Source organism: Eleutherodactylus coqui, chromosome 9 (assembly GCF_035609145.1).
Source record: "Eleutherodactylus coqui strain aEleCoq1 chromosome 9, aEleCoq1.hap1, whole genome shotgun sequence".
Lineage (NCBI taxonomy): Eukaryota > Metazoa > Chordata > Amphibia > Anura > Eleutherodactylidae > Eleutherodactylus > Eleutherodactylus coqui.
Window position 1 is genome coordinate 111383532 of NC_089845.1, and position 20626 is coordinate 111404157.

Genomic DNA, 20626 nt, shown 5'->3' on the forward strand with positions numbered 1-20626 from the left:
TTGTAAATGCTTTAGAAAAAATGACATCCATATACTGCAGCACTCCATGTACAGAACAATGCTAATTGCACATCTCCTAATCTTCCAGCATTTCTGACTTCTAAATATTAGGAATAATAGGGAGTCGAGCAGGCTGAACTATGCTATTTCTGTAACTCCCATTGAAGTAAATGGGAGTTATGTTTACATAACTCAGGAGCTCCAGGAACCATGTAGTTTGCTATATTATGCTGTTTTTATGACTCCCATTCACTTTTATTGGAGTTCCAGATGAGTGCAAGACAGTCCACTTGGCTGTTTCTGTAACTCCCAACCACCTTTGGTCATCACATGCAGCGGTCAGAGGTGTTTGGGCACAAATCTTGAGATATTTTAGCTTCAATGACCTACAATGAAGCTAATCCACATGTGACTACACATGCAAATATGCTGAAGAAAAGTTGATTTCCCTGAAAATCAGAGAAAACTGGCGTTTCCAATTCGAATTAACCATTAGGGATCCCTTTACGCAAACAGATAATTATGTTGCCCAGTCTTTTGCCATGAAGCAGCCTGAGTATACAGTATTTGGTTTTTACACTACAATGCTGGTCATGGGTAAAGACACTTTTACATGGAATGATTATATCGTTCTAAATATCGTTTAAACGAGCAAAAGTGAGCAATAATCGTCCAGTGAAAACGCAACCAACAATCGAACAACGAATGATAAATCATTCACTTTTCGTTCATCATTTATTTTATGCAGGCATAAAATCATTGTTGGCTCATTCCCTAATCATTCAGTCTAAGGCCTCAGTCACATGGGCGCATCGGCGCCCGTGTTACTGCAGGAAGGAGACGGACGTACTTCAAGACGGCTGTCTCTCTACAGCGCCGGAGGAAAGAACATGTGACCGGCTTCATTGCCGGTCATGTGTTCTTTCAGCAGCGCTGGAGAGAGACGTCTGTCTTCAGGTACGGCCGTCTTCTAACTGTCAGTCACACGGGCGCATCGGCGCCGGTGTACGGATGCCGATGTGCCCGTGTGACTGAGGCCTGAATACCAAATCGTTCAGTTGTTCTCATTCACTTATACAGAGAATGTGAACAACTCAACAATTTCTCGAACGAGCCAACGATGTGTCTGCCTGAATAGGCTACACAAGTGAACTCCGACATTGTTTGCTTGTTCAAAGGATAAATCGTTTGGTGTAAATGGATTCTTACCCAGTCCCTCTGTAGATTTCTCTTCGACACCCACATTCACCAGAAGTGTTTTCTACACTTTGATTATTTTGCTGCCCCAACGGGATCTGTCAAACTATTTATGTCTATTTGGCAATTTTCTTCCATACATTGAAGTCATATTGTATTATTGTTATATTAAATCTTGTTGTTAGATCTCTTACATTGCCATACAGAGTCGAATAATATCATTATGATTATCAGCTAATATCCAGAGTAACAGCTGTGTGCTGCATGGACAGTATTTGGATGGGCTAGGAGTGACTCAATAAGCTGCTATTAGGTTGTCTCTGTTATCTGGAGCCATGTTGACTGCAATGCATCTCACTTGCTGTAGGGTGCATAAGGGGGAATACGATGATCAAGGTGGTCCCACAGATGCTCAATTAGGTTTAAGTCTGGGGAACTAGGGGGCCAGGAAAGTACTTGGAACTCTTGGCTGTGGTCTTCAAACCACTGTTGGATATTTCTAGCCATGTGAATGCTCCAGCGAAGACAAACAGCATGTATGGGTGAATGTGATCTGCAAGGATGGATTCATAACCAAATCAGTTCAGAGTGCCTTCCACATGGATGAGCGCCCCAGACAATGCCATGAATAAATTCCCCAGACCATAACGCTGCCGCCACCAGCTTGTGTTCTTCTAGCAACAGTTGCAGGGTGTTTGTTCTCCGATGTCTCTTGCCTTACACTCCAACGTCTATCCATTCAATGAAGCAGAAAATGTGACGCATTGGAGAAGGCAACCCTTTGCCAATCAGCAGTGTTCCAGTTCCGATACTGCCATGCAAATTTGAAGTTTTTTCTTCTGATATAGCTTTGTTAGCATAGGTGCAGTGACCATCCATCTGATTTGGAGCCCCATATGCAGTAGGGTTGCCTGAACTGTTATTTTAGATGCACATCTGGTAGCCCCCGATTCATTTTCATAGTGAAATGCTACAATCACAAACCTTATATACCCACCAAGCCAGCCCACGAGACGTCACTTCCTTCATGGGCTATACACTGCTGATTTTTATGCTTGCAAGAACTGAACAACGAACGATAAGTGAATGGATTATCGCTCGTCGCTCAGTCGCTGGCAGCACTTACACTGGATGATTATGGTTTAGAGTTACCCAATCCAGCAATAATTATGAACCATATCGCTCAGTGCATATAAGCCCTTACATAATAATTGGTTATCATACCTGCTGCATGGAAATAGAACTTTGTGAAGATTTCCATCTTCTGTATACTGGATAATGACTTTGTCCAAGAACCAACCATTTCCTGCATTAACAAACAATAAAAGATGCAGAGAAGTTTAGCCCAAGTTCTTATTCAGCTTACTTTTTCTATCATGAAGGAGTTATCCTTAGTAGAGATGAGCGAGTATACTCGCTAAGGCTAACTACTCGAGTAGTGCCTTAGCCGAGTATCCTCCCGCTCGTCTGTAAAGATTCGGCTGCCGTCGCGGGTGACAGGTGAGTTGCCGCGGTTAGCAAGGGGGGGGGGGGGGGAGAGAGAGATCTCCCCTCCGTTCCTCCCCCTTCTTCCCTGCCGCTCCCCACCCCCCGCCGGGCCCCGAATCTTCAGAGACGACTGTGAGGATACTCGGCTAAGGCACTACTCGCTCGAGTAGTTAGCCTTAGAGAGTATACTCGCTCATCTCTAATCCTTAGTGATCGGTCCAACCAATAGTGCCCCCATCAATCAGCACCATGAAGTGTCCATCTGCATGTGGCTGTTTCTAGTCCTTATCCCATTCAAGAGAATTTGGTGGAGCTTTAGTTTAGTTGCAATACCAAACACAACTACATGGACAAGAGTATTGCTGTCTCAGTAGTGCAGTGAAGGAGATGAAATCGCTGTCCTTTAGTTCTTCTACTTAGAATTGGCTGTTAATTTTAAATCCATATTGTAAATTTGTTGACATAGTCTATGTCTGTAATTTTATGAAATGTACAATTAATGTCATTTCCACTTCCCGTGCCAAGTGCCATATCTCGGTCTCTCTGGGTATTGTTACTATATCATTTATTTCTTCTATGTTAATTATACTACGCTGTAGAAACCTTTCAGAATGAGCAATTTGCACTCTAAATAAGGGTTTCTCATATATTCTTTCATGATCACACCTGTGAAACAATGATGACAGCTGGGGTTCAACAGGGGTCAACATTAGAGATGAGCGAGCACCAAAATGCTCGGGTGCTCGTTACTCGGGACGAACTTTTCGCGATGCTCGAGGGTTCGTTTCGAGTAACGAACCCCATTGAAGTCAATGGGCGACCCGAGCATTTTTGTATATCGCCGATGCTCGCTAAGGTGTCCAGAAAGCAATGCTCTGCCGTGGACCAGGAGGGAGCGACAGCCTGCAGCAGCGGCGCAGAACGCCAGGAGAAGTGAGTAATGATTTTTATTCTTTGCTCCACTGTATTGCCGGCGTATAAGGTGACAGTTGGGGGGTCGTCTTATATGCCCCGTCGCCTTATACGCTGGTATATATTTTTATTGTAACACATTTCTGGATGAATTGCAGGAAAGGGCTTATATATTTAAGCCCTTCCCGACAATTCATCCCGCGATCGCCGGCAGCCCATTGCTTTCAGTGGAACCTGCTGTATTGCCGGCTCCATTGAATTCAATGGGCAAACATCGTTCTTCTCTGCCACAGCTGTTACAGCTGTGGCAGAGAAGAATGATTTGTCTTCTATATGTTCTCAATGGGGTCGGCGCTGCTGCCGCCGGCCCCATTGAGCGCATATAGAGAAGGGCAGATTTTAATACTCGGGTGACACCTAATCTCGCCAGCCACTCACAGCAGGGGGGTGGTATAGGGCTTGAACGTTGCAGGGGGAAGTTGTAATGCCTTCCCTGTCTTTCTATTGGCCAGAAAAGCGCGCAAATTTCTCAGGGAAGAAAATGAAAGTAACCCGAACACCGCGTGGTACTCGTTACGAGTAACGGGAATCTCGAACACCCTAATACTCGAACGAGTATCAAGCTCAGACGAGTATGCTCGCTCATCTCTAGTCAATATCCATGCCAATAAAGATCCAAGAAGCCATAGTAACATAGTAACATAGTAACATAGTATGTAAGGCCGAATGAAGACATTGTCCATCTAGTCCAGCCTGTCTATCCTACTGTGTTGATCCAGAGGAAGGCAAAAAACCCCAAGGCCAGAAGTCAATTAGCCCTTTTGGGGAAAAAATTCCTTCCCGACTCCCTAATGGCAATCAGACTGTTCCCTGGATCAACCCCTAATAGTTCCTACCTGCCTATATTCCAGGATTGACACTTAACCTAATATTTATATCCTGTAATATCCTTCTTCTCCAGAAAGACATCAAGTCCCCTTTTAAACTCCTCTATGGATTTTGCCATCACCACTTCCTCCGGTAGAGAGTTCCACAGTCTAACTGCTCTTACAGTAAAGAACCCCTTTCTGTGTTGGTGATGAAACCTACTTTCCTCTAATCGTAGCGGATGTCCTCTTGTTACCGTCGAGGTCCTGGGTGTAAACAGATCGCGGGAGAGATCCATGTGTTGTCCCCTCATGTACTTATACATGGTTATTTGGTCGCCTCTTAACCTTCTTTTTTCTAGAGTAAATAGTCCCAATTTGGATAGCCTCTCTGGGTATTCCAGTCCCGTCATTCCATGTATTAGTTTAGTCGCTCTTCTTTGAACCCCCTCAAGCACTGTGACATCTTTCCTGAGCACCGGTGTCCAGAATTGTACGCAGTATTCCATGTGAGGTCTGACAAGTGCCTTATATAGTGGGAGGATGATGTTCTCGTCCTTCGCCCCTATTCCTCTTTTGATGCACCCCAAGACTTTATTTGCCTTTGCAGCGGCTGACTGGCATTGGTTACTCCAGTTTAGTCTATTATCCACTAATACCCCCAGATCCTTTTCCATATCACTTTTCCCTAGTGGTACCCCATTAAGTGAATATTCGTGACATCCGTTCCTCTTGCCCATGTGCATAGTCTTACATTTTTCAACATTGAACTTCATTTGCCATTTTTCTGCCCAAGCCCCCAGCTTATCCAGGTCCGTTTGTAGCCACATATTGTCCTCCGTTGCATTAATTACATTGTATAATTTTGTGTCATCTGCAAATATTGATATTTTGCTGTGCAGCCCCTCTATCAAGTCATTAATAAATATGTTCTCTTTTGGCATGGATGTTGACCCCTGCTGAACTAGTCACAGCACCCTCGACATCAGCGATTCTACTTCACTACCAGCCAGTCACCTTCTTCACACCCCTGCCTATTTTGCCTCAAGAAACAAGGTAACGTGTAACTGTATGTTCCTGTGCCAACACGCACAAGAGAATGTTTTCCTGGATGAAGCAATCTGTGATAAATCATTTGAGCTAGAACAGAAGGAAAGTGAGTCCATCCTGTGGACACCGGGATGCTTTCGAGGAATGCTGTGCCTCATCAAGAACTAGAGGGTCCCTCACACATCAGGACCTGCGCTAACCACCAGCAATTGACAACTTGAATGGACAACAAGTTCCTTTCTGTCCTTAAACATTTTTTTTTTGTAATCCATGTACGGACACCACCACTATAACCTAACATTATCATTCTTGTACCAGAACTTTAAGTGGATTAACCTCTGATTAGAAGTTGAACATTATTTTTCACAAAACCGACAGTCAATATGCAGTACCGTTTCTGCTTCCATCACATCTCAAAAGGATTTTCTGCAGTGTCCCCAATGAAACTGCTTGAATACAAAATATATCAACCTAGAAGGAGATTAATACATGAAATGAATTATTATTTTTATTTCTATACAAATTTAGTTAATATCTTAAAACATGATTTTATGCTGCATATGTCACACATTACGCATTACCTGCAGTATACTATTATGTGATACTGAATGCTATACATAGAGACCCCAATATAAGAGGGTTTCCTGGACTAAGACAGAGATGTGCAGTACAATTCTGGGGAGAAGATGAGTCAAAACTTTACAGTGTAGTCCTTTACCATAGTTGGGGAACTCAATCTCTGTAGATGTTCCTACTAGATCGAGTTGCACCAAAGTGACTGTAGGCTACAGAGCCTGCCCTATCATGCCACTGTCAGTCTCTGAAGGGCTACTCTCTACCACAACCTACCCCGCCTATACAGCACTCACTTGTCTCTTTAAAGACTACACACATACACAATCTTTTAAGTTACAATATACTGTAACATAAACATGGTAACAGTAAATTGTAGAAGTAGAACGCTTGCCAATTTCAAAACAATCCTTCCACACAAATTAATTCTGATGGATGAGGAGTAATGTTTCGAGGGGTTGTCCCAGTTTCCCACCAGCCCAGGGGGCTGTCCTTGTTTCTACCAGCCCATACACTCTAGGGGTCTCCACAGGAGAGTAGTCTCATAGCTATTCCCCAGGACATAAGTCCTCGCTGTATATTGGTCAAGTCCAGGAGTTTCTCTTCAATTCGTAAAGGTCTGTTGCACCAACGTTTTGATCGGCAATTAACTAGACGTGCTCACCACCCAACACTTCCCCAATAGGATTTATTCTGTGATTGGGGTTTAAATTGTGGATCAATTTGATCCTTTGATTTTGAAATATGAAACTCATTGATCAAAGGTCCACTGGCGAAATCCAAGATGGCAGACTGGGCTGATAGGCTTTTGCTGGGTGGTTAAACTACACCTACATTTGCTGCTGGTAGCAGCTAAGTTTTTAAAATCTCTATGAATGCTGGCAAGATCACTGACTATAGTCACTAATCACCATCCACTATAAATGGCTTCTAAATTGAACTTTTGATTACAGATTATTTGAACTTAGTTTTGCGAATCTTAGATCAAAATGTTTTGATGCAACACATTTTTCTTCAATGTATTTAAACAGCTGATCACAGTTTACCTAAACCAGGGTCAACATCATGGTTGGTGCAACCAGCCCTAAGACAGATATGCTCTTTATCTGCTCAGTCTAGTCCTGCTGTGTCTCACTGACGTCCATCTAGCAGGGGCTGGGTTAGGCTATTGCTATCACAGTACTAGTAGCAGGTCCCTCTGTATGCACATATGGTCAGAGCTGTACCCGCCGCACTACCTTCCACCACCCCCTTATATAAACCCAACCGACTCCTTTGCAGGGTAGTGCCATGGCACAGTGCTCTGCACTGCAGCAATGTCCCTAGATCAGAGTCAGGCAGTAAACAGGCACTGGACTCCTGTTTCTGTCAACAAGCAGCCTCAGAGGCTTAAGTTAAAGCTTCTGGGCCCCAATGCAAAATCTGTTTATAATACTAATTATAATACTTTATTCATGGTACTGGGGTTCCTCTATGGAGAAGAGCAGTATTATTGGCCCCCTAAGGCTCCTGGGCCGGGATGCAACTGCATTCTTTGCATTCCCTATATTTTTGCCCTGTTGACAGTGTTGGACTGCGACCCTGATCACAGTGGCCTGTTTAACAATGAACACAACACAAACTACAGAAAAAAGGAAACAGGTAAATATAAGGGGCCAAATAAAATCAAATAAGGGTTACCTCCCTTTGACCATATCATTTATATGTAAGTTAGTACATCTAGTGCACACAGACTTGTCGATGTGAAGTGAACTATGCCTGAATAAGCAACCAATATACAGCTGTAGATCTGTGATGTCATCATTCCATATACCTCAGATACTTAAATGTAAGTATTTTTATTTTTAGAAAATTCGACAAGTATTTTACCTGCTCTTTCTGGAATTTCACAGTTTGGAACTTGGATTTATGTAGCTTCCGTTTCCCAGAATCTCCTCTGGTTCCAAAGACTTGGATATAAACATTAGATTCCGCATCAGCATCAGATATGGTGTCGGTGTGAACGTGAATTTCATAGTCCAGCACTGAGAACAAACAGATGAATGATATCCTTCTATTTTATTTACTAGAAACAACATGTAGCTAAGATCACCATCAGTTCAACCACCGCAGTAGTGGAGGAAAACATCAGCGAATGATAACATCTTAATCAAACACTGCTATGCTTTTAGATTAAAACTAAGAAAAAAATATTTAAAAAAACATCTGCAAACAAGATACTACAACATTTTCTATTATGTGTCCATGTAGACTTTAATTTTGCAAACTTGAGTTAGAATACATATCAGATACATGAATATGACAATACTTTATGGACTTCCAGATATTCCTAACAATCGTCATAGCATAACAAACTCTTTCAATTTCAGTTCTGCCAGTGTTTATTAACCCCTTAATGACGCGGCCCTTTTTTTTTTCATTTTTGTTTTTTCCTCCCCCCTTTTAAAAAATCGTAACTCCTTTATTTATCCATCAACGTCGCTGTATGAGGGCTTGTTTTTTGCAGGGCGAGTTGTATTTTTCAATGGTGCAATTTAAAGTACCATATAATGTACTTAAAAACGTTTAAAAAATTCTAAGTGGAGTAAAATGAAAAAAAAACCCACAACATTTCGCCATCTTTCGGAGCGTCTTGTTTCTATGGCGCACAAACTGCAACAAAAATGTCATAATAACTTTATTCTATGGGTCAGTATGATTACTACGATACCAAACTTGTATTGTTTTTTTTTCAAAGACATTCAATTTTTATAAAATTATTTTCTGCCGCCATCTTCTGCGCGCAATAACTTTTTTATTTTCCATTAACGTAGTTATGCAAGGGCTTATTTTTTGCGAGACATCCCGGAGTTTACGTTGGTACCATTTTGGAGTACATACGCCTTTTTGATTGCTTTTTATTGCATTTTTTTCCTGGGAGACAGGGTGACTGAAAAAGTGCATTTCTGGCGCTCTTTATTTTTTTTCCCACAAATGGCGTTTACTATGTGGGGTAAATAATGTGCTACCTTGATAGATCAGATTTTTACTGATGTGGCGATATTAAATATGTATTTTTATTTTATGATTTAGATTTTTTTATTATGGATATGGCAAAAGGGGGGTGATTTGAACTTTTATTACTTTTTTTAACATTTAGTAAAACTTTATAGATCTAATTTTTACTTTCTTTCTTAGCCCCCCTGGGGGACCACAACTAGCAATGCTTTGGTCGCTCCTGCATATTGCAATCTGACAGACAGTCTATCAGGCCACCCCACAGGGATGGCTTAATAGGCTGTCTGCCGAGACAGCCCTGGGGCCTTTTAGGTGGACCCGGCTGCCATCACACCTGCACGGTTCCCTGCAATCTCACCGCCCCTCTCCATTGACTAAACATAGCGGCCATTTAATACTGAAGGGCTGCTATTTACACTAAACGATCAGCAATCAACTCATCATTTATGCAGCATAAACGATGGACGATGAGCTGAACGATGATCGTTCAGTGTAAATAGCAGCCATTCAGTATTGAACAACCGCTAAGTTAAGTCAATTGAAAGGGGCGGGGGAGCGCGAGGGGTGAAATCTCCTGCAGTCTCCCCGCTGTGAGCCAGCGATACTAGCTTCCATGCAGCAAGTATGTGTGGGGACACGTGTCGGGCATTGTTTGCCTGACATTCGTCCTGTCTAAATGGGCCTTTACTTCTGTGTAATAACTTTCTGCTACACGTTATCTTATCGTAAACCATTAAAAACTATTGTTCTCTTATCATAACACAACAAACCCCATTGCAAAGCAAATAAAACAAACTGTGGCACAGTAAGTTGTCATGCCATATTAAATTTCAATTTAAACTCTGCTACATCGGTCCAAACAAATGTAGATTGGTACAAATTGAAAATAAAATACATGTTTTAGTGTTAATCCATTTTACTGGAATGTTTCTTAAGAAACTTACATATGATTGGACTTCAGAAAATATGCTAATAGAGAATTGATTGGCATTCGCCTCAGTATTTTTGAACGTCTCAGAAGATGACATAATGTCAACATCAAGACTGCATGTACTATATGCTGAGAAGAATGTGTGATGAAATCGACTTTGGATCAGAAATAAAATCAGTGATATACAGAACACAGTAATTACTCTTCAAAATAAATGTTGTACATCAAATGGATGACTTCAGCTCCTAATAAGGAACGTATGTGACAGAAAGACATCATTCTCCTCGTGTAAGAGTCGCCACAGACAGGATTATGAAACATGAAAGACATGAATACATTGTGCAGCCTTCATTCTGCTAGACCCTTGAAATAAAACTGCCACAAGTACTGCAGACTCTTGCATTATTCACTCCATGCTTAATGAGAAAATGCAATAACACAGATCTATTTTAACCAGGGGATATCCTGATGTACATAAAGGGTTAATCTAGCAGGCGGTAAATTCAACAAATTTACATTCCTTCAAATTCGAATTTGGGGCGCTGCTGAACACTAGTGCCACCTGTATGGTAAATCAGGCTAAAAGCATACCATGTTTGGTGTTGGTGGCATGGTTTGAAATGGTCCAACCAAACATCCAAACATAGTCCACTGTATACCTACCTAGTTGCATATGTCTGACAGAGATTGTCATTAGAGATGAGCGAACACCAAAATGTTCGGGTGTTCGTTATTCGGAACGAACTTCCCGTGATGCTCGAGGGTTCGTTTCGAACAACGAACCCCATTGAAGTCAATGGGCGACCAGAACATTTTTGTATTTCGCCGATGCTCGCTAAGGTTTTCATGTGTGAAAATCTGGGCAATTCAAGAAAGTGATGGGAATGACACAGAAACGGATAGGGCAGGCGAGGGGCTACGTGTTGGGCTGCATCTCAAGTTCACAGGTCCCACTATTAAGCCACAATACCGGCAAGAGTGGGCCCCCCCCCCCTCCCAACAACTTTTACTTCTGAAAAGCCCTCATTAGCATGGCATACCTTTGCTAAGCACCACACTACCTCCAACAAAGCACAATCACTGCCTGCATGACACTCCACTGACACTTCTCCTGGATTACATGCTGACCAACCGCCCCCCCTCCCCCCCTACAGCGCACACCAAAGTGTCCCTGGGCAGCCTTCAGCTGCCCTCATGCCACACCACGCTCATGTCTATTTAGAATTGCGTCTGCCATGACGAGGGACCGCAGGCACACACTGCAGAGGTTGGCACGGCTAGGCAGCGACCCTCTTTAAAAGTGGCGGAGCGATAGCCCACAATGCTGTACAGAAGCAATGAGAAATAGAATCCTGTGCCACCGCCATCAGGAGCTGCACACGTGGGCATAGCAATGGGGAACCTATGTGCCACACACTATTCATTCTGTCAAGGTGTCTGCATGCCCCAGTCAGACCGGGCTTTTTAATTCATAGACACAGGCAGGTACAACTCCCTATTGTGAAGTCCCTGTCGACCCACAGCATGGGTGGCTCCCTGGAACCCACCGGCGGTACACAGAAATATCCCATTGCATTGCCCAACACAGCTGAGGTAGTAATGTCGTGCTTAATGCAGGTGGGCTTCAGCCCACACTGCATGCCCCAGTCAGACTGGGGTTCTTTAAAAGTGTACAGATGTAGTAAAAACTCCGTGTGCACCTACAGCATGGGTGGGTGCCAGGAAGCCACCGGCGGTACATAGAAATATCCCATTGCATTGCCCAACACAGCTGAGGTAGTAATGTTGTGCTTAACCCTTTCCAATCCAATTTGTATATGGTTTTCCTAGGGGGCTTACTCTTTTTCTGCTGTTATACAACGGCGCTATATGCTGGCTAAAGCCAGTACTGCATGAGCTGACACGTAGGATAGGCTCCGACAGCAGAGAGGCTGGCAATATACAGTAAGAGAACCCCGACGGACGTCTACCAACAACGGAGCTGTACAGCCTTAAACCCTAATGTCTTCACAGGTCACACAGTGGACTGGAAAGGGTTAATGCAGGTGGGTTTCGGCCCACACTGCATGCCCCAGTCAGACTGGGGTTCTTTACAAGTGGACACATGTAGGTTAAACTCCCTGTGGACCCACTGCCTGGGTGGGTGCCAGGAAGCCACCGGCGGTACATAGAAATATCCCATTGCATTGCCCAACACAGCTGAGGTAGTAATGTCGTGCGTAATACAGGTGGGCTTCGGCCCACACTGCATGCCCCAGTCAGACTGGGGTTCTTTAGAAGTGGACACATGTATTAAAAACTCCGTGTGCACCTACAGCATGGGTGGCTCCCTGGAACCCACCGGCGGTACACAAAAATATCCCATTGCATTGCCCAACACAGCTGAGGTAACGTCAGCTGGAATGCAGGTGGGCTAAAAATTAATTTGATTACACTGTAGGCGAGGGCCCACAAAAATTGCTGTATCAACAGTACTAATGTACATCCCAAAAATTGGCCATGGCCAGCCAAGAGGGCAGGTGAAACCCATTAATCGCTTTGGTTAATGTGGCTTAAGTGGTAACTAGGCCTGGAGGCAGCCCAGTGTAACGAAAAATTGGTTCAAGTTAAAGTTCCAATGCTTTTAAGCGCATTAAAACTTATAAAAATTGTTCAGAAAAATTATTTGAGTGAGCCTTGTGGCCCTAAGAAAAATTGCCCGTTCAGCGTGATTACGTGAGGTTTCAGGAGGAGGAGCAGGAGGAGGAGGAGGAGGAATATTAGACACAGATTGATGAAGCAGAAATGTCCCCGTTTTGGATGGTGAGAGAGAACGTAGCTTCCATCCGCGGGTGCAGCCTACGTATTGCTTACGTATCGCTGCTGTCCGCTGGTGGAGAACAGAAGTCTGGGGAAATCCAGCCTTTGTTCATCTTGATGAGTGTTAGCCTGTCGGCACTGTCGGTTGACAAGCGGCTACGCTTATCTGTGATGATTCCCCCAGCCGCACTAAACACCCTCTCCGACAAGACGCTAGCCGCAGGACAAGCAAGCACCTCCAGGGCATACAGCGCTAGTTCAGGCCACATGTCCAGCTTCGACACCCAGTAGTTGTAGGGGGCAGAGGCGTCACCAAGGATGGTCGTGCGATCCGCTACGTACTCCCTCACCATCCTTTTACAGTGCTCCCGCCGACTCAGCCGTGACTGGGGAGCGGTGACACAGTCTTGGTGGGGAGCCATAAAGCTGGCCAGGCCCTTAAAGACTGTTGCACTACCTGGGATGTACATGCTGCTCGATCTACGCACATCCCCTGCTACCTTGCCCTCGGTACTGCGCCTTCTGCCACTAGCGCTGTCGGCTGGGAATTTTACCATCAGCTTGTCCGCAAGGGTCCTGTGGTATAGCAACACTCTCGAACCCCTTTCCTCTTCGGGAATCAGAGTGGGCAGGTTCTCCTTATACCGTGGATCGAGCAGTGTGTACACCCAGTAATCCGTCGTGGCCAGAATGCGTGCAACGCGAGGGTCACGAGAAAGGCATCCTAACATGAAGTCAGCCATGTGTGCCAGGGTACCAGTACGCAACACATGGCTGTCCTCACTAGGAAGATCACTTTCAGGATCCTCCTCCTCCTCCTCCTCCTCCTCAGGCCATACACGCTGAAAGGATGACAGGCAATCAGCCGGTGTACCGTCAGCAGCGGCCCAAGCTGTCTCTTCCCCCTCCTCCTCATCCTCCTCATGCTCCTCCTCCTCCTCCTGTACGCGCTGAGAAATAGACAGGAGGGTGCCCTGACTATCCAGCGGCATACTGTCTTCCCCCGCCCCCGTTTCCGAGCGCAAAGCAGCTGCCTTTATGGTTTGCAGGGAATTTCTCAAGATGCATAGCAGAGGAATGGTGACGCTAATGATTGTAGCATCGCCGCTCACCACCTGGGTAGACTCCTCAAAATTACCAAGGACATGGCAGATGTCTGCCAACCAGGCCCACTCTTCTGAAAGGAATTGAGGAGGCTGACTCCCACTGCGCCGCCCATGTTGGAGTTGGTATTCGACTATAGCTCTACGTTGTTCATAGAGCCTGGCCAACATGTGGAGCATAGAGTTCCACCGTGTGGGCACGTCGCACAGCAGTCGGTGCACTGGCAGCTTAAAGTGATGTTGCAGGGTGCGCAGGGTGGCAGCGTCCGTGTGGGACTTGCGGAAATGTGCGCAGAGCCGGCGCGCCTTTACGAGCAGGTCTGACAAGCGTGGGTAGCTTTTCAGAAACCGCTGAACCACCAAATTAAAGACGTGGGCCAGGCATGGCACGTGCGTGAGGCTGCCGAGCTGCAGAGCCGCCACCAGGTTACGCCCGTTGTCACACACGACCATGCCCGGTTGGAGGCTCAGCGGCGCAAGCCAGCGGTCGGTCTGCTCTGTCAGACCCTGCAGCAGTTCGTGGGCCGTGTGCCTCTTATCGCCTAAGCTGAGTAGTTTCAGCACGGCCTGCTGACGCTTGCCCACCGCTGTGCTGCCACACCGCGCGACACCGACTGCTGGCGACATGCTGCTGTTAACACATCTTGATTGCGAGACAGAGGAGGAGGAGGAGGAGGAGGGTGCTTTAGTGGAGGAAGCATAAACCTCCGCAGATACCAGCACCGAGCTGGGGCCCGCAATTCTGGGGGTGGGTAGGACGTGAGCGGTCCCAGGCTCTGACTCTGTCCCAGCCTCCACTAAATTCACCCAATGTGCCGTCAGGGAGATGTAGTGGCCCTGCCCGCCTGTGCTTGTCCACGTGTCCGTAGTTAAGTGGACCGTGGCAGTAACCGCGTTGTTGAGGGCGTGCACAATGTTGCGGGAGACGTGGTCGTGCAGGGCTGGGACGGCACATCGGGAAAAGTAGTGGCGACTGGGAACTGAGTAGCGCGGGGCCGCCGCCTCCATGATACTTTTGAAGGACTCAGTTTCCACAACCCTATACGGCAGCATCTCAAGGCTGATGAATTTTGCTATGCGGACGGTTAACGTTTGAGCGTGCGGGTGCGTGGCGGCGTACTTGCGCTTGCGCTCGAACACTTGCGCAAGCGACGGCTGAACGGTGCGCTGAACTACACTGCTGGATGGGGCCGAGGACAGCGGAGATGAGGGTGTGGGTGCAGGCCATGAGGCGGTAGTGCCTGTGTCCTGAGAGGGGGGTTGCATCTCAGTGGCAGGTTGGGGCACAGGGGGAGAGGCAGGGGTGCAAACCGGAGGCGGTGAACGGCCTTCGTCCCACCTTGTGGGGTGCTTGGCCATCATATGTCTGCGCATGGTGGTGGTGGTGAGGCTGTTGGTGTTGGCTCCCCGGCTGAGCTTTGCGCAACAAAGGTTGCACACCACTGTTCGTCGGTCGTCAGGCGTCTCTGTGAAAAACTGCCAGACCTTAGAGCACCTCGGCCTCTGCAGGGTGGCATGGCGCGAGGGGGCGCTTTGGGAAACACTTGGTGGATTATTCGGTCTGGCCCTGCCTCTACCCCTGGCCCTGGCCACCGCACTGCCTCTTGCAACCTGCCCTGCTGATGCCCTTGACTCCCCCTCTGAAGACCTGTCCTCCTGAGTAAGCGTTGCACACCAGGTGGGGTCAGTCACCTCATCGTCCTGCTGCTCTTCCTCCGAATCCTCTGTGCGCTGCTCCCTTGGACTTACTGCCCTTACTACTACCTCACTGCAAGACAACTGTGTCTGATCGTCATCATCCTCCTCACCCACAGAAAGTTGTTGAGACAGTTGGCGGAAGTCCCCAGCCTCTTCCCTCGGACCCCGGGAACTTTCGAATGGTTGGGCATCAGTGACGATAAACTCCTCTGGTGGGAGAGGAACCGCTGCTGCCCAATCTAAGCAGGGGCCCGAGAACAGTTCCTGGGAGTGTTCCCGCTCCTGAGCAGGTGTCATTGTAGTGGAGTGAGGAGGCTGGGAGGAAGGAGGAGCAGCAGACAGAGGATTCGGATTTGCAGCAGTGGACGGCGCAGAACTGCGTGTTGACGATAGGTTGCTCGAAGCACTTTCTGCCATCCAGGACAGGACCTGCTCACACTGCTCATTTTCTAATAACCGTCTCCCGCGTGGACCCATTAATTGGGCGATGAATGTGGGGACGCCAGAAACGTGCCTCTCTCCTAATCGCGCAGCAGTCGGCTGCGACACACCGGGATCAGGAGCTCGGCCTGTGCCCACACCCTGACTTGGCCCTCCGCGTCCTCGGCCGCGTCCACGTCCTCTAGGCCTACCCCTACCCCTCAGCATGCTGTATTACCAGTGATTTGATTTCACAGGCAGGAAATAAATTGGCGCAAGACTGCAGGCCAAATATAATTTTTTCCCTTTTTGGAAAACGAAAGGCCCCACTGCCTCTAGTGAATGAATAATCTAAGTTTAATAACTGTGCTGTGTCCCTGCTAATGTGTCACAGAACGTGAGGGTAGCAGAGTTATTATAACTCTTGGAGAGCAGGTATTTTTTTCCCAATTAAGGAAAGCAAATGGCGAAGCCAGCAGTAAAGCGTAGCTGGGTGCGTATGATTTAGCAATGTTTTTCACGCAGCTCACACGTGTCCACCGCCCGTAAGGACGGACAGAGGCTGGACAAATAGATTTGTTTTCAGTTTTTTTCCACCAAAAGGCAGCACTGCGTATATTCAATGAACATGAGAAGTGTAATAACTGTGCTGTGTCCCTGCTTATGTGTCACAGAACGTGAGGGTAGCAGAGTTATTATAACTCTTGGAGAGCAGGTATTTTTTTCCCAATTAAGGAAAGCAAATGGCGAAGCCAGCAGTAAAGCGTAGCTGGGTGCGTCTGATTTAGCAATGTTGTTCAAGCAGCTCACACGTGTCCACAGCCCTTAGGACGGACAGAGGCTGGACAAATAGATTTGTTTTCAGTTTTTTTCCACCAAAAGGCAGCACTGCGTATATTCTATGAATAATAACTGTGTTGTGGCCCTGCCTATACAATTCTTTCCCTGCAGTATCAATGCAGGGTGCAATGGTCTGCAGAGGCGATTTTGAGAAGCAAAAAAAAATGCAGCACAGCTAACAGCAGCCTGGACAGTACTGCACACGGATAAATATGGCCCTAGAAAGGACCGTTGAGGTTCTTGAAGGCTACACTCACTCCTAACACTCTCCCTGCCTATGCAGCACTTCTGTCCCTAATGCCAGGTGCAACGGTCTGCAGAGGCGATTTTGAGAAAAAAAAATTTGCCACTGCTAACAGCAGCCAACACACAGCTATCAGTGGCCCTAATAAGGACCTTTGGGGGGTCTTGAAGCCTACACTAACTACCAATTCTTTCCCTACAGCAGCTCCGGTACAAACAGCACTGTCCCTCATCTAACTCACACCGCATCTGAGGCGAACCGCGGGAGGGGCCCGACTTTTATACTCGGGTGACATCTGATCTTCCCAGCCACTCACAGCAGGGGGGTGGTATAGGGCTTGAACGTCACAGGGGGAAGTTGTAATGCCTTCCCTGTCTTTCAATTGGCCAGAAAAGCGCGCTAACGTCTCAGGGAAGGAAGTGAAAGTAACCAGAACACCGCATGGTGTTCGTTACAAATAACGAACATCCCGAACACCCTAATATTCGCACGAATATCAAGCTCGGACGAACGCGTTCGCTCATCTCTAATTGTCATTAAAAAAAAAAATAGTGTACCGTAGTGAGAAAATCTCCTGCTGCATACACTGATGTGCCCTTAGACTTAAAAGGGGTTTCCCATTACTTAAATACTGAAAGGATTAGTCATATCAGACCTGTGAGCGTTCAACTAACGGCACATCCAACAATCAACTGTTTGAAGAATTTACAGATCTTGCGCAAGTGTTGCGGTCTCTTCTCCTGTGCTTTCACGGTCACTTGGTCTTTCAGAACTTCTGTGTGATCAAATTTGCCGATGACACAAAGCTACGAGAGATAGCTAACACTAGAGAATATAGAGAGGATTCAAAAAGATCTAGAAAAGCTTGAATAGTGGCGACTAACAGAATGGTAATTAACAAGGAGAAATGCAAAGTCCTACATCTGGGCAAGAAAAATGAAAAAAAGCACATACAGAATGGGAGGAATTGGGCTAAGCAGCAGCACATAAGAAAAAGACTTGAGTATACTAATAGATCATAGACTGAATGTGAGTCAACAATGTGATGCAGCAGGAAAAAAAGCAAATGCAATTGTGGGATGTATTAAGAGAAGCATAGAGTTTAGATCATGTGAGGCAAATTTCTCCTGAAGAGCAATGTAATTAAATTCCTGCATGTCTGTGTCCTCATAGTGCACCATGTAGGAAACTCTTTGCCCATGATTATTTCCTTACTTTTAAACCTTATTCCACAACCTCTTATATGTAGGATATGGCCATATATATGTGCACTTAGTGGTGTTCTACAAATCTCGTAAGAGCTCAATTGCAGCACAGCTTAGTCAGCCATGACTTTTTTTCTCCTTTCTGTATATTATATTCTGTTTGGATCACACATGTATTTTGTGTAGTTTGTGCCAATACACCTGAAAACCAGGGTAAGAAGCAAAATAGTGTGACTGAGGATACATACACTGCAATGGATCATTTGCATCTGTTGATAGAGGAAGCTCTCTCCATGTGTCGCCATCATCATGTTCTTCTCCAAGCCATCGATTTACAGGTAAGCAGAACTCTTGATCAGATGACATATTATACAGTTTGATCTCCTCTAGATACCAGTCTGCATGGTCTCCTGAATTGTCATGCCCAATGCGTATTTTATATGGTTTGTGTAGTTTTTTTAAATTAATCTGCAAAAAAATGTACATCATAGTAAGTGTTCTTGATATTTGCATCAGACTTAGAATACTAAAAAGGGGGTTTCTGGGCAAATACTATTGATGACCTATCCTCAGGATAGGTCATCAATAGTTGGTCAGATATGGGCCACTGCTTTGGATCCTGGCCAACCAGCTGATTGGCGCCCGCTGTCAGCACCACAAGAGTACGGAGGAGAAGCTGTTAGCTCTGACCCATGTGTGTGCCTGGAAAACCTCTTGACAACAGAACACATTGAGGCAGATTTACTACACCCATCTAATAGTTACAGTGCAAACTTGGACTACACAGTCTTAAAATGTGCCCGTTTATCACAGCGGCACAGGCTGGTTAATAAATATGGGGAATCTACAGAAACCTTTATCAAACTTTACAGTATATCATCTATTACTTAGCTACGTTTACACCAGTTCTTGAGCCAATATATCGGTGTATTCAGGCCATGCTCCATTTTTAAGAAGCCATGTCCCATGCGGACACAAAAATGCGCTGGAAATACAAAATAATTGTAATGCAAAGCATTTCAGATAGTTTTATGGTGTAATGTGTGCCAGTAAGCTGACTCACTATCAATGTGCCTCACTGTTTTATATCTAGTATGATTGAAAGGTGCTGCATGACTTTTATATTCGGCGTTCTAAGTTCTCCCAGGCCTTGTACTAGGCATAACACAGTACATCAGTATTTTCTGGCTCACCCATATACATGCACACTTGGCTCAGCTGTGTAATGTGGAGCGACTCGTCCAACAAAAGCCCACTAGGAAAAAGTATTGGACATGTTAAAAAGCAACATGCCGAATTCTTCTGCCTCCCAACATGTACCATTGGGTGAAAGTCGGAGGATCCCCCATGAACATTAAACATTCTGCTGGTCCTACCAAAATCGTCAGGTCCAGTTGGCTTGCATGTAATATTTATGGTTATATTTACTATTACACCACAACAGATTTGTACATTTGTAATTTTACATGGCCCTTCTAGTAAAAGTACTGAGTTCTATTAAAGAGTCTTGTCAGGTTTACGTAACTACCTTTCATGGTTATCAACTACCCACAGCTTTGAGTTTGTAGCATGCATGTTTTGGTAACACAAGAGTACAGTCTTCTTGGCTACAACTTGGCTTGTACAGTTCCATTCCTAGCACTTCTTATAAATTAGTACTGTATCTTTAAGGAACCACTTATTTATAACAGCTGTAAAGATCACAGAAGTAACAGCAGTTCACTTGTGACTTCAACCAATTAACTTTGGTCTTGAAGAACACAATATCACACTTGAACTTTCTTTTAATATATAGGAGGAGGGAGGGCTCCCTATTACTTGTCTTTCAATAACCTTCTTGGAATATTACTGCTTCTTTTTGCCAACCGCTCCTGTGACTTAACTTGACTTCACCAAACAGGCCACTATCATTCCTCACGGCAGTCATTTTTTCACAAATCACTTCAACTCTGGGATAGAACCTCCACAGCCCACACCAACCCAGCAATGGCCCCAAAATCTTGCAGTCTTTTTACCAGCTCACTGGCTCATCTCCCGGCAATTACTCTTAGACCTTGCTGTGCAGAACCACTCAGGCTCTTGGCAACTCTTATCTTTTACCTAAAGCCTACTGGTACATCTCTTAGTGACTGCGCTCAGGCCTACTAAGTAAGTGTAACCTCAGCAGGCTTCTCTGACACTATACCATATTTTCGGGTACACAGCAACACTAGCAGGTGGTAGAGTATTGCTGTGCACAGTTGCCCATCAACTCTTTACAACATAAGGGTCAAAAGTGCATGTATAAATATGGGGGCAATATA

General features: G+C 45.6%; 1 protein-coding gene across 1 annotated transcript in view; it reads right to left on the bottom strand.

Annotated features, from left to right (window-relative positions):
• Nucleotides 1-20626, bottom strand: part of LOC136578686 (lipoxygenase homology domain-containing protein 1-like) — a 325705-nt gene that overhangs the window by 127352 nt on the left and 177727 nt on the right. The window contains exons 25-28 of the mRNA XM_066578875.1: nt 18572-18791; nt 7956-8110; nt 5906-5984; nt 2422-2503 (exon numbers count right to left, since the gene is read on the bottom strand). Coding sequence (XP_066434972.1) covers nt 2422-2503; nt 5906-5984; nt 7956-8110; nt 18572-18791 — 536 coding nt within the window. The remainder of the gene's footprint in view (nt 1-2421; nt 2504-5905; nt 5985-7955; nt 8111-18571; nt 18792-20626) is intronic.